The 15,982-nt window shown below is 38.4% G+C and overlaps 2 protein-coding genes across 7 annotated transcripts in view; one reads left to right on the forward strand and one right to left on the reverse strand.

The window, feature by feature from the left end:
- Positions 1 to 129: 129 nt before the first annotated feature.
- The window catches only part of CMSS1 (cms1 ribosomal small subunit homolog), a 383,859-nt gene continuing 368,006 nt past the window's right edge, over positions 130 to 15,982 (forward strand). The window contains exon 1 of one of the 5 annotated variants that reach the window (XM_025989926.2): positions 130 to 411. In XM_025989926.2, coding sequence (XP_025845711.1) covers positions 348 to 411 — 64 coding nt within the window. In that variant the 5' untranslated portion in view covers positions 130 to 347. The remainder of the gene's footprint in view (positions 412 to 15,982) is intronic. The other 4 variants (XM_072721611.1, XM_072721616.1, XM_072721590.1 and 1 more) reach the window with 4 other exon arrangements.
- FILIP1L (filamin A interacting protein 1 like) overlaps positions 7,120 to 15,982 on the reverse strand; it is a 296,680-nt gene continuing 287,817 nt past the window's right edge. For both annotated transcript variants that reach the window (XM_072721534.1, XM_072721541.1), the window contains one exon: positions 7,120 to 11,221. In XM_072721534.1, coding sequence (XP_072577635.1) covers positions 11,030 to 11,221 — 192 coding nt within the window. In that variant the 3' untranslated portion in view covers positions 7,120 to 11,029. The remainder of the gene's footprint in view (positions 11,222 to 15,982) is intronic.

Consider the following 15,982-nt stretch of genomic DNA (forward strand, 5'->3'; position numbering starts at 1 on the left):
AAAAAAAAGAAAGAAAGAAAATAAAACTATACAAAACGTTTTAAAAGACCCTCTTTGGGGGTTCTGCATTTTCTCGTCTTTATGCTTTTGTGAGGATTTATTTGGAGTTACCAGACCTAGCGGGCTCGTCAGCGTTTGTGTGGAAACTGCGACGAGACGGGGCTCCGTGGCTGAGGAGGCGGGGCGCAGACGTGACGTCATCGCCGCGGGGCGGAGGCGACGGAGCCCGAGTGGTGGCTCCGCGTGCTGGCGGCCAGCTCCGGCCTCCCGGCTTGGAGGCAGCGGGAGGACCTGCCACACCGGCCGCTTTCCCGTGGTGGTCCGTTCCCATCTGGCCCTTCCCGGAGATGGCAGACGCTCTTGGAGACGAGTGGTGGGAGAAGCAGCCTGCGGGAGCAGCCAGCAGCCCAGGTACCCCCTGTGCCCCCGCGGCCGCGGGCGCCCCCGACCCCCCCGCCCCCCGCCGCCTCGGGCCGTCGCGGCGTGTGTCCCCGCGGGCTCTGCCCAGCTGGACGGGGACGGCAGCGGCGCGGAGCAGGCGGCGCCAGAGCCTCGCTGCTGCGTGAAACGCCGTGACATTACCTCGGATCTGCCTGCCTGTCAGGAAGGACTCTTTCCTAAGCTTCTCCTTTTTACGTGTTTCTTGATAGATAAGAGATTTTTTTCGTGAATGCAGAGAGTTTGGGCGTAGTGCTTGAGGGTGACTCCTCGATCAGGTGCAGTCTGCTCCTGTTCAGATCGGGACCCTGGCCCTCTGATACTGCTTCGGCTCCTTATCCTCATCGGTCAATTAAGGATAATGCCAATTTCTTAAGATATAAACGATGCTCTTTGGCACAGTGCTTGGTACATAATATGTGCGGTTTTTCCTGCTATCATCCTCTCGTGTTATGTGGACTATAAAAAGCCTAAAGGACGGGTTTTTTTTTTAAGTTTTTTTTTTTAAGCTTTTATTTATTTATTCATGAGAGACACACACAGAGAGAGAGGCAGAGACACAGGCAGAGGGAGAAGCAGGCTCCATGCACCGGGAGCCCGAGGTGGGACTGGATCCCTGGTCTCCAGGATCAGGCCCTGGGCTGAGGGCAGGCACCAAACCGCTGGGCCACCCGGGCTGCCCGTAACGGACGTTTGGAGAGAGATCATCCTTTTGAACTCAACCATTTTATAAACGAGAAACATGAGACCTAAATATATCCGGTAACTTGACAAGTTCACGTGGCTAGTGGGTGTCAGAAACAAGACTAGAATTTAGTTAGTTAACACAACTGAAACACCTCACTGCCAGCGCAATGGGTATTTCATTCCAAGTAGGTGGTATTAAGTGTTAACTCCTCAGCACAGGCTGGCTTTGAACCTTTCAAGTTCCATGAGGCTTAATATACGGTTATGTTCTTTAGTTCTTCAAAGTCTACTCCTCTTCTATACCAGATTCTAAGATTTTTTTAGGATAAAACCAAAGTCTGACCCATGTCATATAGTCCACTGGGCACTGCATGTGACTGACACTTGATACATACTTGCTGCAAACATTAATTTTGAAATAAGTGTTGTGAAGTATCCAAAAAGCTGCAGAATTCTACAGTATTGTTTCTGGAAGGGTAGCCTTCAGGTACAAACTGAGCAGATGTCATTTTTTAAAAGGTAGCCAGTGTAATACTTCCTCCCTTAGCCTTCCTGACTCTTTTGCTATTTTGTTTTTAGGAAATATCTTTCTGTGCTTGAAGGCACAAATGTTTTTCTTTGCAGTCTATAGTGTTCCAAGTTTACTTTAATAACCCTCCCCCCCCCCCCAACTCAGGTATTTAAAGCAATATTTTCTGGTGTGTTTAAATATAGAAGTCATTTTAGAAACAATTGAATTATTTTTAAGTGGTGAAGGGGATCTTATTTCTTGGATCTAGCCCTGGCCCTTTCCCCCTACCAGCCGTATGTCTCTCAATTTAGTCACCCTTTAGAAGGAAAGAAATTATTATGTATTGTCTATTATGTGGCAGATAGTTTCATAAATACAAATTCACTTAATTTAAATAATATGTTTAAAAGATAAGTATTACTTTCATTTTTATAGATAAGAAATAGAAAAATTCAGTAAAGTTCTCAAAAACACACAGCAAGGGGACACACCTGGGTGGCTCAGCCCCTTAAGCATCTGCCTTCAGCTCAGGTCATGATCCCAGGGTCCTAGGATTGATCCCAAGGCCCAGGGATCAAGCACCCCTTCAGGCCCTATGCCCAGCGCTGACCCTGCTTCTCCCTCTCCTTCTGCCTGCCGCTCCCCTGGCTTGCGCCCCCCCCCCCCCACGGCCATGCTCGCGCGCACGTGCGCGCTCTCTCTCTCTCAAATAAATTAATAAATAAATTAATAAATAAAATCTGAAAGAAAGAAAGAAAGAAAGAAAAGAAAGAAGAGAAGAAAAAAGAAAAGAAAGAAAAGTAACACAATAAGGAAGAGATCTAGGAAGAGGTGTTACACAGGTGTGCCTGAGTTTCAAAGTCACATCGTATCCACTATTACAATGTGGCTTTGCTGGGCCTCAGCATAAAATGAAGGGTCCTTAGAGATAATTTTTTTTAAGGGTTTAAACCAACCAACAGTTCTAAATTCTAAACATTGGATCTACAGCCTCCATGATGTAAGCTACCAGGATTCCCATCAAGGTGGTATGTTAAAGTCTCCTTACTTCTTAGATTCCTTCTAGCTCTAAGAGTAACATTTGAAAATTGCTGACTTTGAATGTATCAGGGGCATTTGCTTTGTTAACTGCTTTTAAGTATAGTGAGCCTATGTTTCCTGAGATATGCTTATTTGTTGGTGATGTGTCTAAATAATCTGTATAGTATTTCTAATTCAGAAGAAATCACAACTGAACCAGTTGAGATTTCCTGATTCTACCTATGTTAATGGGGGAAATAGCAGCCTAAAATGTGTGAACTATATTTTATTTTGAAGGTCAAGGGAGAAATAGTGCTTTAAATCAGAGAAAGGAAAGATAGTTCTAATGATGCCTTTTTTTCTGTTGTGTGCTATCCTACCTGATCATAAAAATAAACATCTTTCCTTACTATCTGTTTTCCACTCACACTTCTGGTAGCAAGAAGTATTTAGTCATTTATTCAACAATCTACAACAAAGGCTTAACATTCATGGTCATGAATTCTTATGCTTGTTTTCTAAGAGTAAAGTATACAAATTATATAGATTCCCAAACACCGGCACATACTATGTATAACATCTGTCTAACATATCCAGTTATCTACTTATTGTCTAAGGAAATGTACCATTTCTGCTGGTCTCATGTCTTAGATGTGGTAAGTAACTCAGAGACTCTTATTAAAACTCCAGATCTACATATGACTCTTTTTTGCATACATCTTATGGCTATTCAGGACTTACACTCTTGTGCTAGAATCCTGCATTTTACTGGAGCCCAGCATGGGACTTGGCACCTGATGTTTGGAAGATATTAGCTGAATAAATGCATGCTCATGTGCCAGGTGCTACAGAGTTCTTGATGATCATGTATATAGTTAGACATATAATTTCTCACCCAATTAAATACTTTTAAGATTGAAAGGCCATGCTGTTAGAATTTTGCTGGGACTGTCCTAGTCTACCTGGGATGTCACCCTATTGACATAATTGTTAGTGATTGGAGTCATGGCCCAACTGAGAGTTGTCTCTGCTGAAGAGTGTGCAGCTAGTGTGCTCAGGCAACAGAGCCTAGGGGTCATTTTACTTATTTCCTTATTCCCTGCCTACCTTAAGAAATTATTTGAAGTGACTAATAGTAAACAAGATATTCATTAGAATCATAATTGGAAAACATTAATGCTAAAGTGAACAGATTACAATGCATGGGGTTTCATGTAGTTGGCCAAACTGGGCACTTTCTCAGTGTGAAGCTAAAATCTGCAGTTGGAGTTGGTCACTTGATCATTGACTTACTGAAGGGCATATTGATTGTCCTCCCTTTTTATTCCAATAATATGCCTATTAAGTTACAAGTCAGGTGTCCAGTAAGTAGTGAGATATATGAATCTGAAGCTCCAGGGTTGGGTCAAGGCTACAGATAAGAGATTTAGGAATGACTGGCATATATATATAGCTTACTTATATTATTTTTTTAGAGATTTTATTTATTTATTTATTTATTTATTATTTATTGGGGGGGGGGGTGCAGAGGGAGAGAATCTCAGGCGGAGTCCCCACTGATCACAGATGCTGGTGAGGCTTGATCTCATGACCCTCAGATCATGACCTGATCTGAAATGAAGAGTTGGACTCTCAAGCAACTGAGCTATCCAGGCACCCCCATAGCTTACTTTTAAAGAGGATGTTTTAGCAATCTGTCAAATTCTCAACCCCTATTTTTTTGAGAAGATTTTTCATGTGCTTCCCTAACTCATTCTGAATCTTTGATTCTGTCTCTTAGCAAGCATCTAACTAGAAAACTGAAGTGTGAACACACTTCTATGTACAGTACAGGGAGAGTGTAGATAATAATACTAACTTGCATTTGTTGAGTGGTTGTTATGTGCCAGATACTATTTCAATTGCTTTATGTGTACTAACTCAATTAATCTTCACAAGTACACCATAGCGTAATTACTATTATCCCCATTTTACAGGTGAGGAAATTGAGGCACTAAGTGTGTGATTTGCCTGATGTTATCTGGTTGGCAATTGGGGAGGCTATGGTTCATAGGCAATCTGAAACCAGTCTGTACACTTAAATTTCTCAGAGATAATTATTCTGATTATCAGTGGTAAAAATCCTATCTCTAAAATAACAATCCTTTCTTAATTAAAAGAGGCTGATAGTTTATAAACTCTTTTGTTTAACACATCATTGTTATCAAAGTGTGTCTGTTAACTCTTAACTCTCCCAAAGTTTATTCTTCTAAAGAACATTAATTACTCAGAGATCAAATAAGCAGGTTGTATCATTGGGCTTGGATAGTAGAGCTATCCACATGTCTGAACTGTCAGGTATCAGCCAGGACTCTCAACACCTGGCTGTCTTCTTGAAGTCTTGTATTTACTAGGAATGTCAAATGCAAATGAAAGCCAACTACTGAATTAGTTGCTTTTTCTTTAGACTTATATCTCAGTAAATTAAATTACCACCTACCCAATTTCACAAATAAAGGCCTAGGAATATCCTGTTTTATTCATTTATTTTTTTCTTTCACCCCTCCTATCAGATCTATCAAGTCTTGTCTTTAGCTCTAAGACATCCTGAATGGTTTTTTTCCCATCTCTTTCCTCTGTTAACTCCATCAAAGTGCATGTTATCATCCTCATTTGCCTTAACTACTGACTGCAGTGAACTCCTAATAGGGCTCCCAGTTTCTGTCTTGTCCCTCTTGAGACTGTTCTGCAATTAGCAGCCAGAGTGATCAGATCTCATTCCTGCCTAAGCTCTCCAGTGGCTTCCGTCTGACACACATAATACAACCCGTGGTACCTATCATAATTAATATCTGCCACCTCTTCTCCTACTTACTCCCCTCTAGCTTATGTTCTTTCACCCACACTGGGCTTTATTTTGTGCCTCAACAGGCCAAGTTCATTCTGTCTTAGCCCTTAGCAATAGCTGTTCCTTTGTCTTTCTGGGCTCTCCTGTATTTCAAATGGCTAGCCTTCCCTTAAGAACTTTAAGACCTAGGGATCCATTGGGTAGCTCAGTGGTTTAGCTCCGCCTTCAGCCTGGGGCCTGATCATGGAGTCCAGGGATTGAGTTCCCGCATCGGGCTCTTTGCAGGGAGCCTGCTTCTCCCTCTGCCTGTGTCTCTGCCTCTCTCTTTTCTCTGTCTCTCTGTCTCTCATGAATAAATAAATAAATAAGATCTTTAAAAAAAAAAAAAAAAAAAGAACATGAAGACCTCAGTTCAGACATCACCAAAAGAGAAGCATTTCCTGGTCAGCCAGTCCAGAGTAGCTGTCTAGCTGCTCTGTTACATTCTCACATTATGGTAATTCTCAGCAGAGCACTGTCACCAACTGTTACTGTTAAATGATTACATTTTCTAATAGATTACGTTTCTTTGTTAAATTATCACATTCTGGTATGATCCCCTACATTAGAATGTAAGCTCCTGTGAGCAGGGATTTGTTTGTTTTTCTTTGCTGTATTCTCAGTGCCTAGAGTAGTACCTGGGTCCTTAGCAGGCACTCATTAGGAATTTGTTCATTAAGTAATTGATCATTAATGTTTCATAGCCACATCTTGAAGATCTCAGCATAAGAGTTTCATATCTAAAGAAATTGAGTTTATTGGAAGAATTGTCAAAATCTAGCTCAGGCTCTTGAAAGATTTAACAGGTGCTGCTTCTCTCTTTCTGAAAATAACGTTGAAAATCCTTGTGTAACTGTGTCTACTAATCTTTTATTCTAAGTGTATTTGAATTTAGTTTTATAAATTTTGTTTTGAAAGGGAAAAACAGACTATTGCTTTATAATGAGCTGATAATTCCTAGCGGTGACAGCTTTTGTTACCTAAACTCAATGTGATTATTCATTTTGTTTGAGATTGTTGAAATGAGCATTTAAATTTTGTTGTTGTTATATTATCATTGTATAGCATCTCCTTCAAATCACATTGCTTTATCTATGCTTACTGCTCCTTGAAATTATGAAACAGGGGAACACCTTGGATCTTTTAAGCTTGAATACTTCAAGTGTTTGGTTTATTCCCTCTTTTCACATCAGAGTTAGGCCTTTATAGTATTAATTTTACCTATAAGCAGCCATGTGTAGTAGATGTTGTAAAACTTTGCTGCTACGTATAGAATTCAGACTTGGGCTATTTTGATAACACACAACAGAGAATGAACTTTGAAATCATTTATTGAATTCTCCTGCTTGGCCCTATTTTAGACACTGTGGTGGAATTAAAGGATGTTTACATATGCTTACATTGTGGAATTTATACATCAGTGTGGTTCAACTGAAATGCAAGTAATATTTTAAGACAGATGTTCAAGGGCAAAAAGCAGGGACAGGATAAATTTTAAAAGGTGAGAGGAAGGAAAGAAGAAAGAGGGCATGCTACATCAGAAGTCTGTGTTCTGTACTTGAAGACTGTGTAACAAATGGATCCACAGAGACCTTCATGGGCTACTTTTACTTTATTGTATGCAATTTCCATGGTTCTTACAAGTGATTTAACAAGTGGTTCTTGACAACAATTGTAAGCATTTCAAGGTACAAATTTGTACATCTTTCTCCAACTAGGTGCATAGTAGTTCTGCTATGATTTTGTTAAATGTCTATGAATCTCTTGAAAAATACCAGGAATTTGGAAGACCTAGAAATACTTCCATTTCTCCTCTCAGATTCAGCAACAACATATTACAGTATTTTGTGGTACAAGTCCTTTGACCTGTTCTTACCTGATGTTCTTTAGTTGAACCCTTTCCTACATTAAAACAAACAATTTGAAATATAGTTTCCTTGTTTTCATCAGCTTTCAAAGAATTCTTAGTTCTTAAATTACTAGTATTTTTTTTAGTTAGTTGATTAAACTCTTAAGCTCTTGTTTCTGAATTCCTTGCTAGTGTAATTCACACTAGACCAGAGATCAGAAACTTTCTTTGTAAAAAGCCAGATAGTAAATATTTTAGGCTTTGCTGTCCAGTCACTGTCACAACTAGTCAATTCTGACATTGTAGCATAAAAGCAATCATGTGTAACAATTCTATGTGAAGAAATAAGTGTGGCCATGTTCCAATTAAACTGTGGACAATGAAAATTGAATTTCATGTAATTTTCTTTCACATTTTGTAAAATATTCATTGACTTTTTTCCTGCTATTTAAAAATGTAAATAATTGTTCTTAACATAGGACATACAAAAACAGTGAGCTGATTTGACCTGCAGGCTGCAGTTTGCATACCCCTGTCCCAGATTCAGTGTCAGAACCTGAGTTGTATGTCACATGTCCTCTAGAACAGGAATTTGAAACATATCCCAGAGGGAATTGCATTTTACATCAAATACTCCATTACTTAGTCCATCACTATCAGTCATATGTTGGATCATCACATTCCTGTTAAAAATCAGATACCTTATTCCAAATAGTTAAAAGGAGATTAGTTCAGAAATCACTGAAGCTAAATAAATGAAGGGCTGAGGAAAACCTCCAGCATAAAAGTATCAGGTTATTAAAATTCTTGTTACAACTTGGATTTGTTTTTATTCACTTGGATATTTATCTGCTTTCTTCTAAAAACTTAATAAAGTTAAGTCTAGAATTAGGATAGCTTATTTTATTTTTACTCTTTTTCAGAGGGGCCACATTTCTGCAAAAATAGATTATGCTCAGGAGACAGGATTCTTTGTATTTCAGTTGTGTTATAGATCAAATACCATTTTGTTGAACTCCAAATAGTATTCCCAGTTGTAAGCTATTTATGCGTTTTTATTGTGTTACATATTGCTTTAAAATAAGCATGGGTTTTGGTTGGTAATCCTCTTGTTAAAATAGACTTTGTTATTTCAAAGACTTTTGTCTTACTGGGATTAGAACTGTTACCATTTAAATATGGGTTTTTGCTGCTTGCCATAGAAATGTCACTATTTGGGACGCCTGGGTGGCTCAGTAGTTGAGCGTCTGCCTTTGGCCCAGGGCATGATCCCGGAGCCCCGGGATGGAGTCCCACATCAGGCTCCCTACATGGAGCCTGCTTCTCCCTCTGCCTACATCTCTGCCTTTCTCTGTGAGTCTCTCATGAATAAATAAATAAAATCTTTTTAAAAAAAAGTGTCACTATTTGTCGACTCTTTTTTAGTACTTTGTACAATATCTTGTCCCTCTTTTCTTGCTTCTCTTGAGCTTATGCCAGCTTGGCATGAAAATGTCCTTTAAGGAGTCTCCTAACTTAGGAGAAAACAATTTAAAAATATCCAACATACATCATATTTTGTGCTCTTCTTTAAGGTAAAAATGTTCCCAGTGTTTTGGTTTTTTCTGGGAGTATTTTATGCTTGTTTTTCCCATTTTCAGTCTGTTTGGTTTCCTCTATAGGAGGTCCAATGTTTTTTTCTTTCCATTAGCATAATTATCAGTCTTAAATGTCAATCACCTGACAACTGCTTTTCCTCAGCCTGTCATATACCACTGCCATCTCTCAGTACATTTTCTCACTTATGTCTTGATTGAATGGCCCTTCTCTCCATCATTCTTTCATCCTCTGTTCCTTTAATATTACCTGCATATTGCAGGCCCAACACTAAGCACCCTGCACATTTTCCCACCACACTGTCCACTGTCCACCTGTTACTACCCTGCATTTCCTTCTGAACTGTTTCTCTTGTAATGTTTGTATCCGAGCTTTGTCACCTTCTTTTGTAGTTCACTTCCTGCCACTATTCTCTTACTGCTTTTTAACTTAGACTTTTCCATTTCAGGCTTTTAATTCACCTGACCTCCCCCAGCTTCTTCCTCTGCCACTTGCCTGTTGGGACTGCTACACATCATCCCTCTCTTTGGCTTGCATAGCTTAATGCTACCCAGACTTCCATCTCCTTCTCTTCCTCCTTGGAGTTGATCCAGAGGCATTTGTACAATGACAAGCACACTGAAGCAGGCTTGGTTGGATGAGCAAAGGATGGCAGTTCCTTTGCTCCTACTCTGCTGGCTCCATCCCAGGATCACTGGCTTTAAAGCAATGTCCTTTTGGAATTTCTCCCAGGATCCAGTCTCCAGTTCTTAATGCAGGATCATAGAGAACCTTGAATCATGCTCTTCATAGATTTTTTTTTTCTGACTGAAACTTTGTACAACATAACTGTCAAAAATGCCTGTCATATAACATTATTGTGTTGCTCTATCCACACTGGATTAGATGTACCTTTCTCTTTATTCAGTGAGAGAGTTTTAAGTGTGATGAAAAGAATTACTTGAGCTTACTACTGCTAGAGGATTGAGTCCGCCTAATAGATGACTCGTTGGATTCATTCATGGGTTATCAGAACCTGAAGAATTATTCAGTTCTCCTGTTTTACATGTAAGAGACTGAAGGCCCAGACTGATGAATGCCAAACTTATTGTCAAATGAGTAAAAAGCTAGGATTGGAATTTGAGTCTTTTGCTGAATCAACTGTGTTTTTCTATAGCACTGATTCAAAGAAGTGATGTGATTAAAGAATGTCTGATGAAATGATAAGTTGACTTTTTTTTTTTTAACACCTAGGACAGTGATTCTCATCTCCCAAAAAGATCTCAGTATTAGTGACCTTTGACTCTTAAGTGTCCTGATTGCTTTAGAAAGCACAAATCTAAAATGGTTTTCCTAGTAAGCCTACCAATGTGATTCCATAGCCTGGCATATATAGGAAGGGCAACTTACTAGAAGTGAGACAGAGGACTAATTGCCAGCACTTAAGTGTGCATATTACACCAGTGATTATCAAGTCCTTCACACAAAGAATGTGTTCACCTTTTACTCATTTTTGTTGTTCCTTTCTTTGTTCTTTGTTGTTCCTTACCCCTTTTTTTCCTTCTTTTGGTTGTAAAGAAATCGTAGTTTTAGACCTTAAAGTAAAATTTCAATTGTCCTGTCATTTTGATGGAAATAATCTGATTTTCTTGAAGCAGATTAGGAATTCTTGGTAGCATATCTTCTTAGCAAATTATGATTCAGTAAAGTTCTGTGAAATGAAAGTTACTTCTGAGTTCACCAGAAAACTTTTGAGTTGTTCTCATGAATTCAGTCCTATCCTATGCCAATGATAGATGGTCCAACTTTGGGCTGGCTTGTAAGTACAATGAGGTATTAGAAGGATTTGGGCTTGTTTGTGTGTATATGCACATACACCCATATAAGTAACAATTGTAGGTGTGCCGGTCTTTCAGGATACTATTCCCCAGGTCCAGCAACCTGTGAATTAATTACTTGTCATTTTGCTGCTTTACCATTTCTTGGAGAGAGATGACCTTTCCTCTTTGGCCTTCATAGTGGTAATTTTAGCTTTCCAGATACTTCTGTAGGTGAATGTGTCCAGACAGTGCGTTGGCATGACTTACCTTTTCCCTCCCATGTGGACAAAAGTGTTAGAGGTGACAGTCCTTATGATGTGTAGCTTCCCACACCCAGTGTGGTGACTGGATTTATCCATAGGCCCCAGGGGAGCTTTAGGGGAAAGCTTAGTGTTGCCTGTAGATTTTGGTTTAGGGATCCGTGTTGGGATTCTCTGCTTGCATACCTCCTTGATCTTGAATTAAACAGAAGAACAAAAGGTAGTTAATGGCACAGTTTGTGGAGAAGCAGATATTGTTCAGCTTGGAGAATTCAGCTTCTTTGAAAGCACTAGGCTCTGGGGATACATCAGTTAAAGACTGTCAAGTTGAAGAAAAACATTTAGTAAAGTAATTCTCCCAATATATGTTGAGTGTGTACTGTGTGCAAGACTCTCAACAGTTGATAATACTAAATACAGTATTGCTTCTTGGCAATCATGGTATAGCGGGAGATAAGAGTAGTGTCCCAAATTAATCTCAAAGAGTCATGAGATTGTCAAGGAAAGGTTAATTTCAACCGTGGGGTCTAAGAGAGCTTCATGAAGAAAGTAGTATTTGACTTGGGCCTCTAAAGACTTTTAGGATTTTTAGTAGCAGGAATGGGAGGGCATTCTGGTGTAAAGGAATACTTTTGGCAGCAAGGTGAGGTTATATTTTTGGCAATGTCCCTTAGGTAGGAAATTGGACACAGTTGAGAAATGAAGGGACTTCAGATTAGGTTGTATTTGAGAGATGAAATGGGACTGTATACTGGGCTTAGATAGGAAAAATTGTGCCTGATTCTATAGACTGTGTGGGAAAGGGGAGATAGGAAGGACAAAAGCTGAAGGAAGATACATTGTGGAGGTAGAATTGTGTTAATATTTGTTCTCTGGTAATAAATATGAAGAGAGAGGAGTTACAGATAGGTTGAATGATCTGAACTTGGAGAGTGGGTTGTGGAGTGTGAAAGAGTGAAAGCTTGATTGAGTTCACATTCACTTAGAAATACACTCTTATTTTCATTTATTAAGGAAAAATACTCTTGGAAATGAATATTTACTTGTTGGTAAAGAGATGGGGAAAAGTTATCAGCTAACTGTAGTTCTCCCCTTATAATCCACAGCTGGTGGTGATGATTACTTTCCCCCTTTTTGGTTGTATCATCCTTTCTTTTCTATGAGTTGAAAAAGTATAAATCTTTTAAAAATGCATTGCAGTTTTCATCATAGTTACTAATACTGTTTTTGTGGGAACCCTTCTTACATTGTTTTTCATTCTACAGAAATTTGTCTCCATGTTTTTATTGTACTGATAAAGTGCAGTTAAGTCTCTTTATGTAAATATTTTGTTACTTAAAATGCCCCCTAGCTTTTATAGCAACCATATTTAGATTTTTAAATAAATAGTACATAGACTTAGCTGAAAATATGAACCCTTCAATTAGGGATAAACTATATGGGGAATATACTTTCTTTTGGCACATTTAGTCAGTCTTCTGTATGCCTAGATGCTAGAAGAGTTTTTAGACTTTCATATATTGTCATTTTTTAAAAAATAATCCTAAACATAGCAAGTGAGATGTTGATACTCTGATATCAGTCTCCTCCTTATCTAAGTGGTATTCCTCATGGTCTCACCATCAGTGCTAAAATGTTCACTCAACATTTTTACCTCTCAAATAAGCAGAACCTTTGTTTGTTTGTTTGTTTGATTTTTAATAATAAAACTCAGTGCCCAGTAAGGGTTTAGTGAGATGGCTCAACCTCAGTGATGACTAAGATAGTAGTTTGGTAGAGTGCTTCAAGATACCTAAAACTCACAGCCCATGACTCATTCATTTTATTGCTAGGAATCTTTTCTAAGAAATAATCAGATGTAGGCAAGGCCATTCGTTTTTGCATTATTTATAACAAAGGTTTATACTATGTATTGTACTGTAATCACATGGAAGTATTATACTGTCTTGAAATGATGGTTTTGAAAATATAGGAAAAATGCTTATTCAGAAATGTTAAAAGCAGGATTAAAAACTATATACATGCTTTAACTATGTATGTTTGAAGAGAAAATACTAGGAGAAAATATACTAATGATGTCAGTGGCTAACTGGTTAGTGAAATTATACGTATTTTTTTTCTTCTATTTCCTTAATTTTCTACAATTAAGTATACAATTAGAAAAAGTAACACTGAGTTATATTAAGAGATAAAAGAAGAAGGAAACAGTTAAGACAGCAGAACATTTATGTGAACATCAACCATATTTCCCAAACCATGAGCAGTAGTGGCTGCAGCTGAAATCAGTGATGGACTAATTCAAGTTGACTGATCTTGCCACCACAGCATTAATAATAGCCTTTCCAAGATAGGTTTCTGCGATGTCCTTTAACTTTGTCAAGATACAGATTGGTTCCATTGTACAAAATCTGTTGGAATCCTATTTAAATTGTAGATTCCTGGGCCTTCCCCCTAGAAATTATAATTCACTTGTCTATGGATGTGCCCAGACATCCTCATTTTTAATAAACTCTCAGGGTGATTCATCTGATGCAGGTGGTCAGCCTGCCATACTTTGAGAAATACTACTATAGTTGAAATTCCTTTAGAAGTAAGCTTTAAGTTTTGGGATGCCTGGCTGACATAGTTGGTGGTGGGTCAGATTCTTGATCTCAGGGTTGTAAGTTTGAGTCCTGCATTGGGTTTACTTAAAAATTACTTAAAAATAAAATCTTAAAGGGGCCGCTGCGTGGCACGGTTGATTAAGTATCCGACTCTTGGTTTCTGCTCAGGTCATGATCTCAGGGTTGTGAGATCCAGTGCCATGTCAGGCTCTGGGCTCAACACAGTCTGTTTGGGTTTTTCTCTCCCTCTGCCCCTTCTAACCCCCTCTCTGCACTCACATACTTTCTCTCCTTCTCTCTAAAATAAATAAATCTTTCTTTTTTAAGACCTTAAAAAAAAAAGGGAAGAAGAAATAAGCTTTAAGTTTTCTTTCATCTGGAACTCTGGCCTTGCCTGGGTATGAGAGGTTTAATACTAAAGTCCAGGGCTTCATGACTCCAAGGTTTACATCAAAACTACCTGTAGGGCTTTTAAAAGACAGCGGATGCCCACACCCCATCCCATCTTAGAACCTACTGAATCTGATTGTCTAAGAGTGTCGGGTATGGGCATGAGTCTTTAATGAGCACCACAGGTTATTCAGAACTGAAATCCCTGTGATAAACCAATTGGTATGGAACAGAATATTGGTGAGGCTTGTTTGTTTTAAGCTATATTGTTATGCTTTGGTGAGGATGATGGTCATTGGTAGGGGTCAGTCACCGAAAAGTTTCTGGACTTCCATTGTTTCTAGATCATTGATGGTGCAAGCTAATTTTGTGTTGTGTTGATAACTCTCATTTCACTACATAGTTCTTACCTCTAGGTGGCAGCAAAGGCCAGTCATTTTATTAGAACAGTCCTAAATGTCTTTCGCAAAATCTTTTAAAAATGATGCTGTGGGTTTTTAATTTTTTCCTGTATGAATTTTATACTTGGACATATTTAAGTAAATGAGGTATGGAGCTTTAAGATGTGTCATCTCTTGGATCATTTTTTACAGACCATTATGTCAAATAGCTCCAAGAAAGTTTTATCCAAATTTGGAGTGCATATTTCAAGAGGAATCTCTGCATAGGTCTGTTTTAAGACCACACAGTGAATGCTCTTCTTAGAGTCGGAGGCTCCTGGGTTTCATCAGAAAGCAGATGTCTTGGAGGAGATTAAGCAAGTTGGAAAGCTCATTCATAGAAGAAAAAAATTTTTTTTTAATGTTTAACTCAATTCAGCATGGAGATTGGGATTTGGAATGGATTATAGGCCTGAAGGATGCCAAATTCAGTGAGGCAGATGCATTGGTTTTATCTAGGGAGCAGTAGAAAGAACAGGAGTATATGTGTGGAATGTATTCACTAAATTCATAAAATGTTGGCTTATCTATAGTTTCTTAAACCAAGCAATCTATAAGACTCCTTGGTTACAGCAAGTCATTAAATGGCATTGAGCCTTTGTGACCAAAAGAAGTACAGAAAGGTGAAAATGTTTTCAGTTTTATTTGAAGTCTTAATTATGTAGCCCAGTTTTTACTTGATGCTTGTGCTCTTTCATATTATCATGGAGGACAAACATCTGAAAGCATACCAGAACAAAATCAGCATTTATGGGGAAGCTATTAGATCCTAGTTAGACAGCTGGAATCAGGATGTTCCCTTTTCTCTAAATGAAATTAATTTTGTAAGTGCTTTGAACTTTTTGGAAATGTATTGGCAACATATTGTCTAAGAAAACAGTGTTCCCTCAGGAGTGTTCTTGACTCCAAGGCCTGCACAGCCCCTCAGTACACTTTAGCTCTAGAGGTTGAAAGGCTCAAGGTTCCCAAAGACCTCCTTTCATTTCAATTTGTGGTTATTGGGGTGATGCAGGGAGGGGGCAGATTCAAGGCTGCCTAACTCCCTCAGGGACCCAGCTGTGTTATCAGAATAACAATATTTTGTATTTTTGTTTTTATCTCTTTTTAATGGGAAAGTGCATAAGTAATTATGATAGATGTGGTAATGAGAAAGAGGAAATGATAAACTGGGAAAAAAATCTTTGAAATATTTTTGCCTTCATTTCTTTTGTCTTTGTATTGTTTGGGAAATCACTACTAATTTGTATAAAGAAAAATATGGAAATAACAGATAATGAATCTGGCACATAGCCTAGAGTTTCATAAACTGCTTTGGCTTTTTCTCTTGATTTTCTCAGAACCGCCTCCATACAATGAAACTTTACCATTATAGATTTTACAGTTTTATATGGTAAGAGATCTTTCAAAAGGAAACTTAATAGTTGGATTTGCTTATTTCTATTAACCTGTGAGAAAACATTTGGTTTTTTTTGTTTGTTTGTTTTTTTGTTTTTGAAACATTTGGTTTTAAATAGAGTTACAAT

The sequence above is a fragment of the Vulpes vulpes genome, chromosome 1, assembly GCF_048418805.1.
Source record: "Vulpes vulpes isolate BD-2025 chromosome 1, VulVul3, whole genome shotgun sequence".
In the NCBI taxonomy this organism is placed as follows: Eukaryota; Metazoa; Chordata; class Mammalia; order Carnivora; family Canidae; genus Vulpes; species Vulpes vulpes.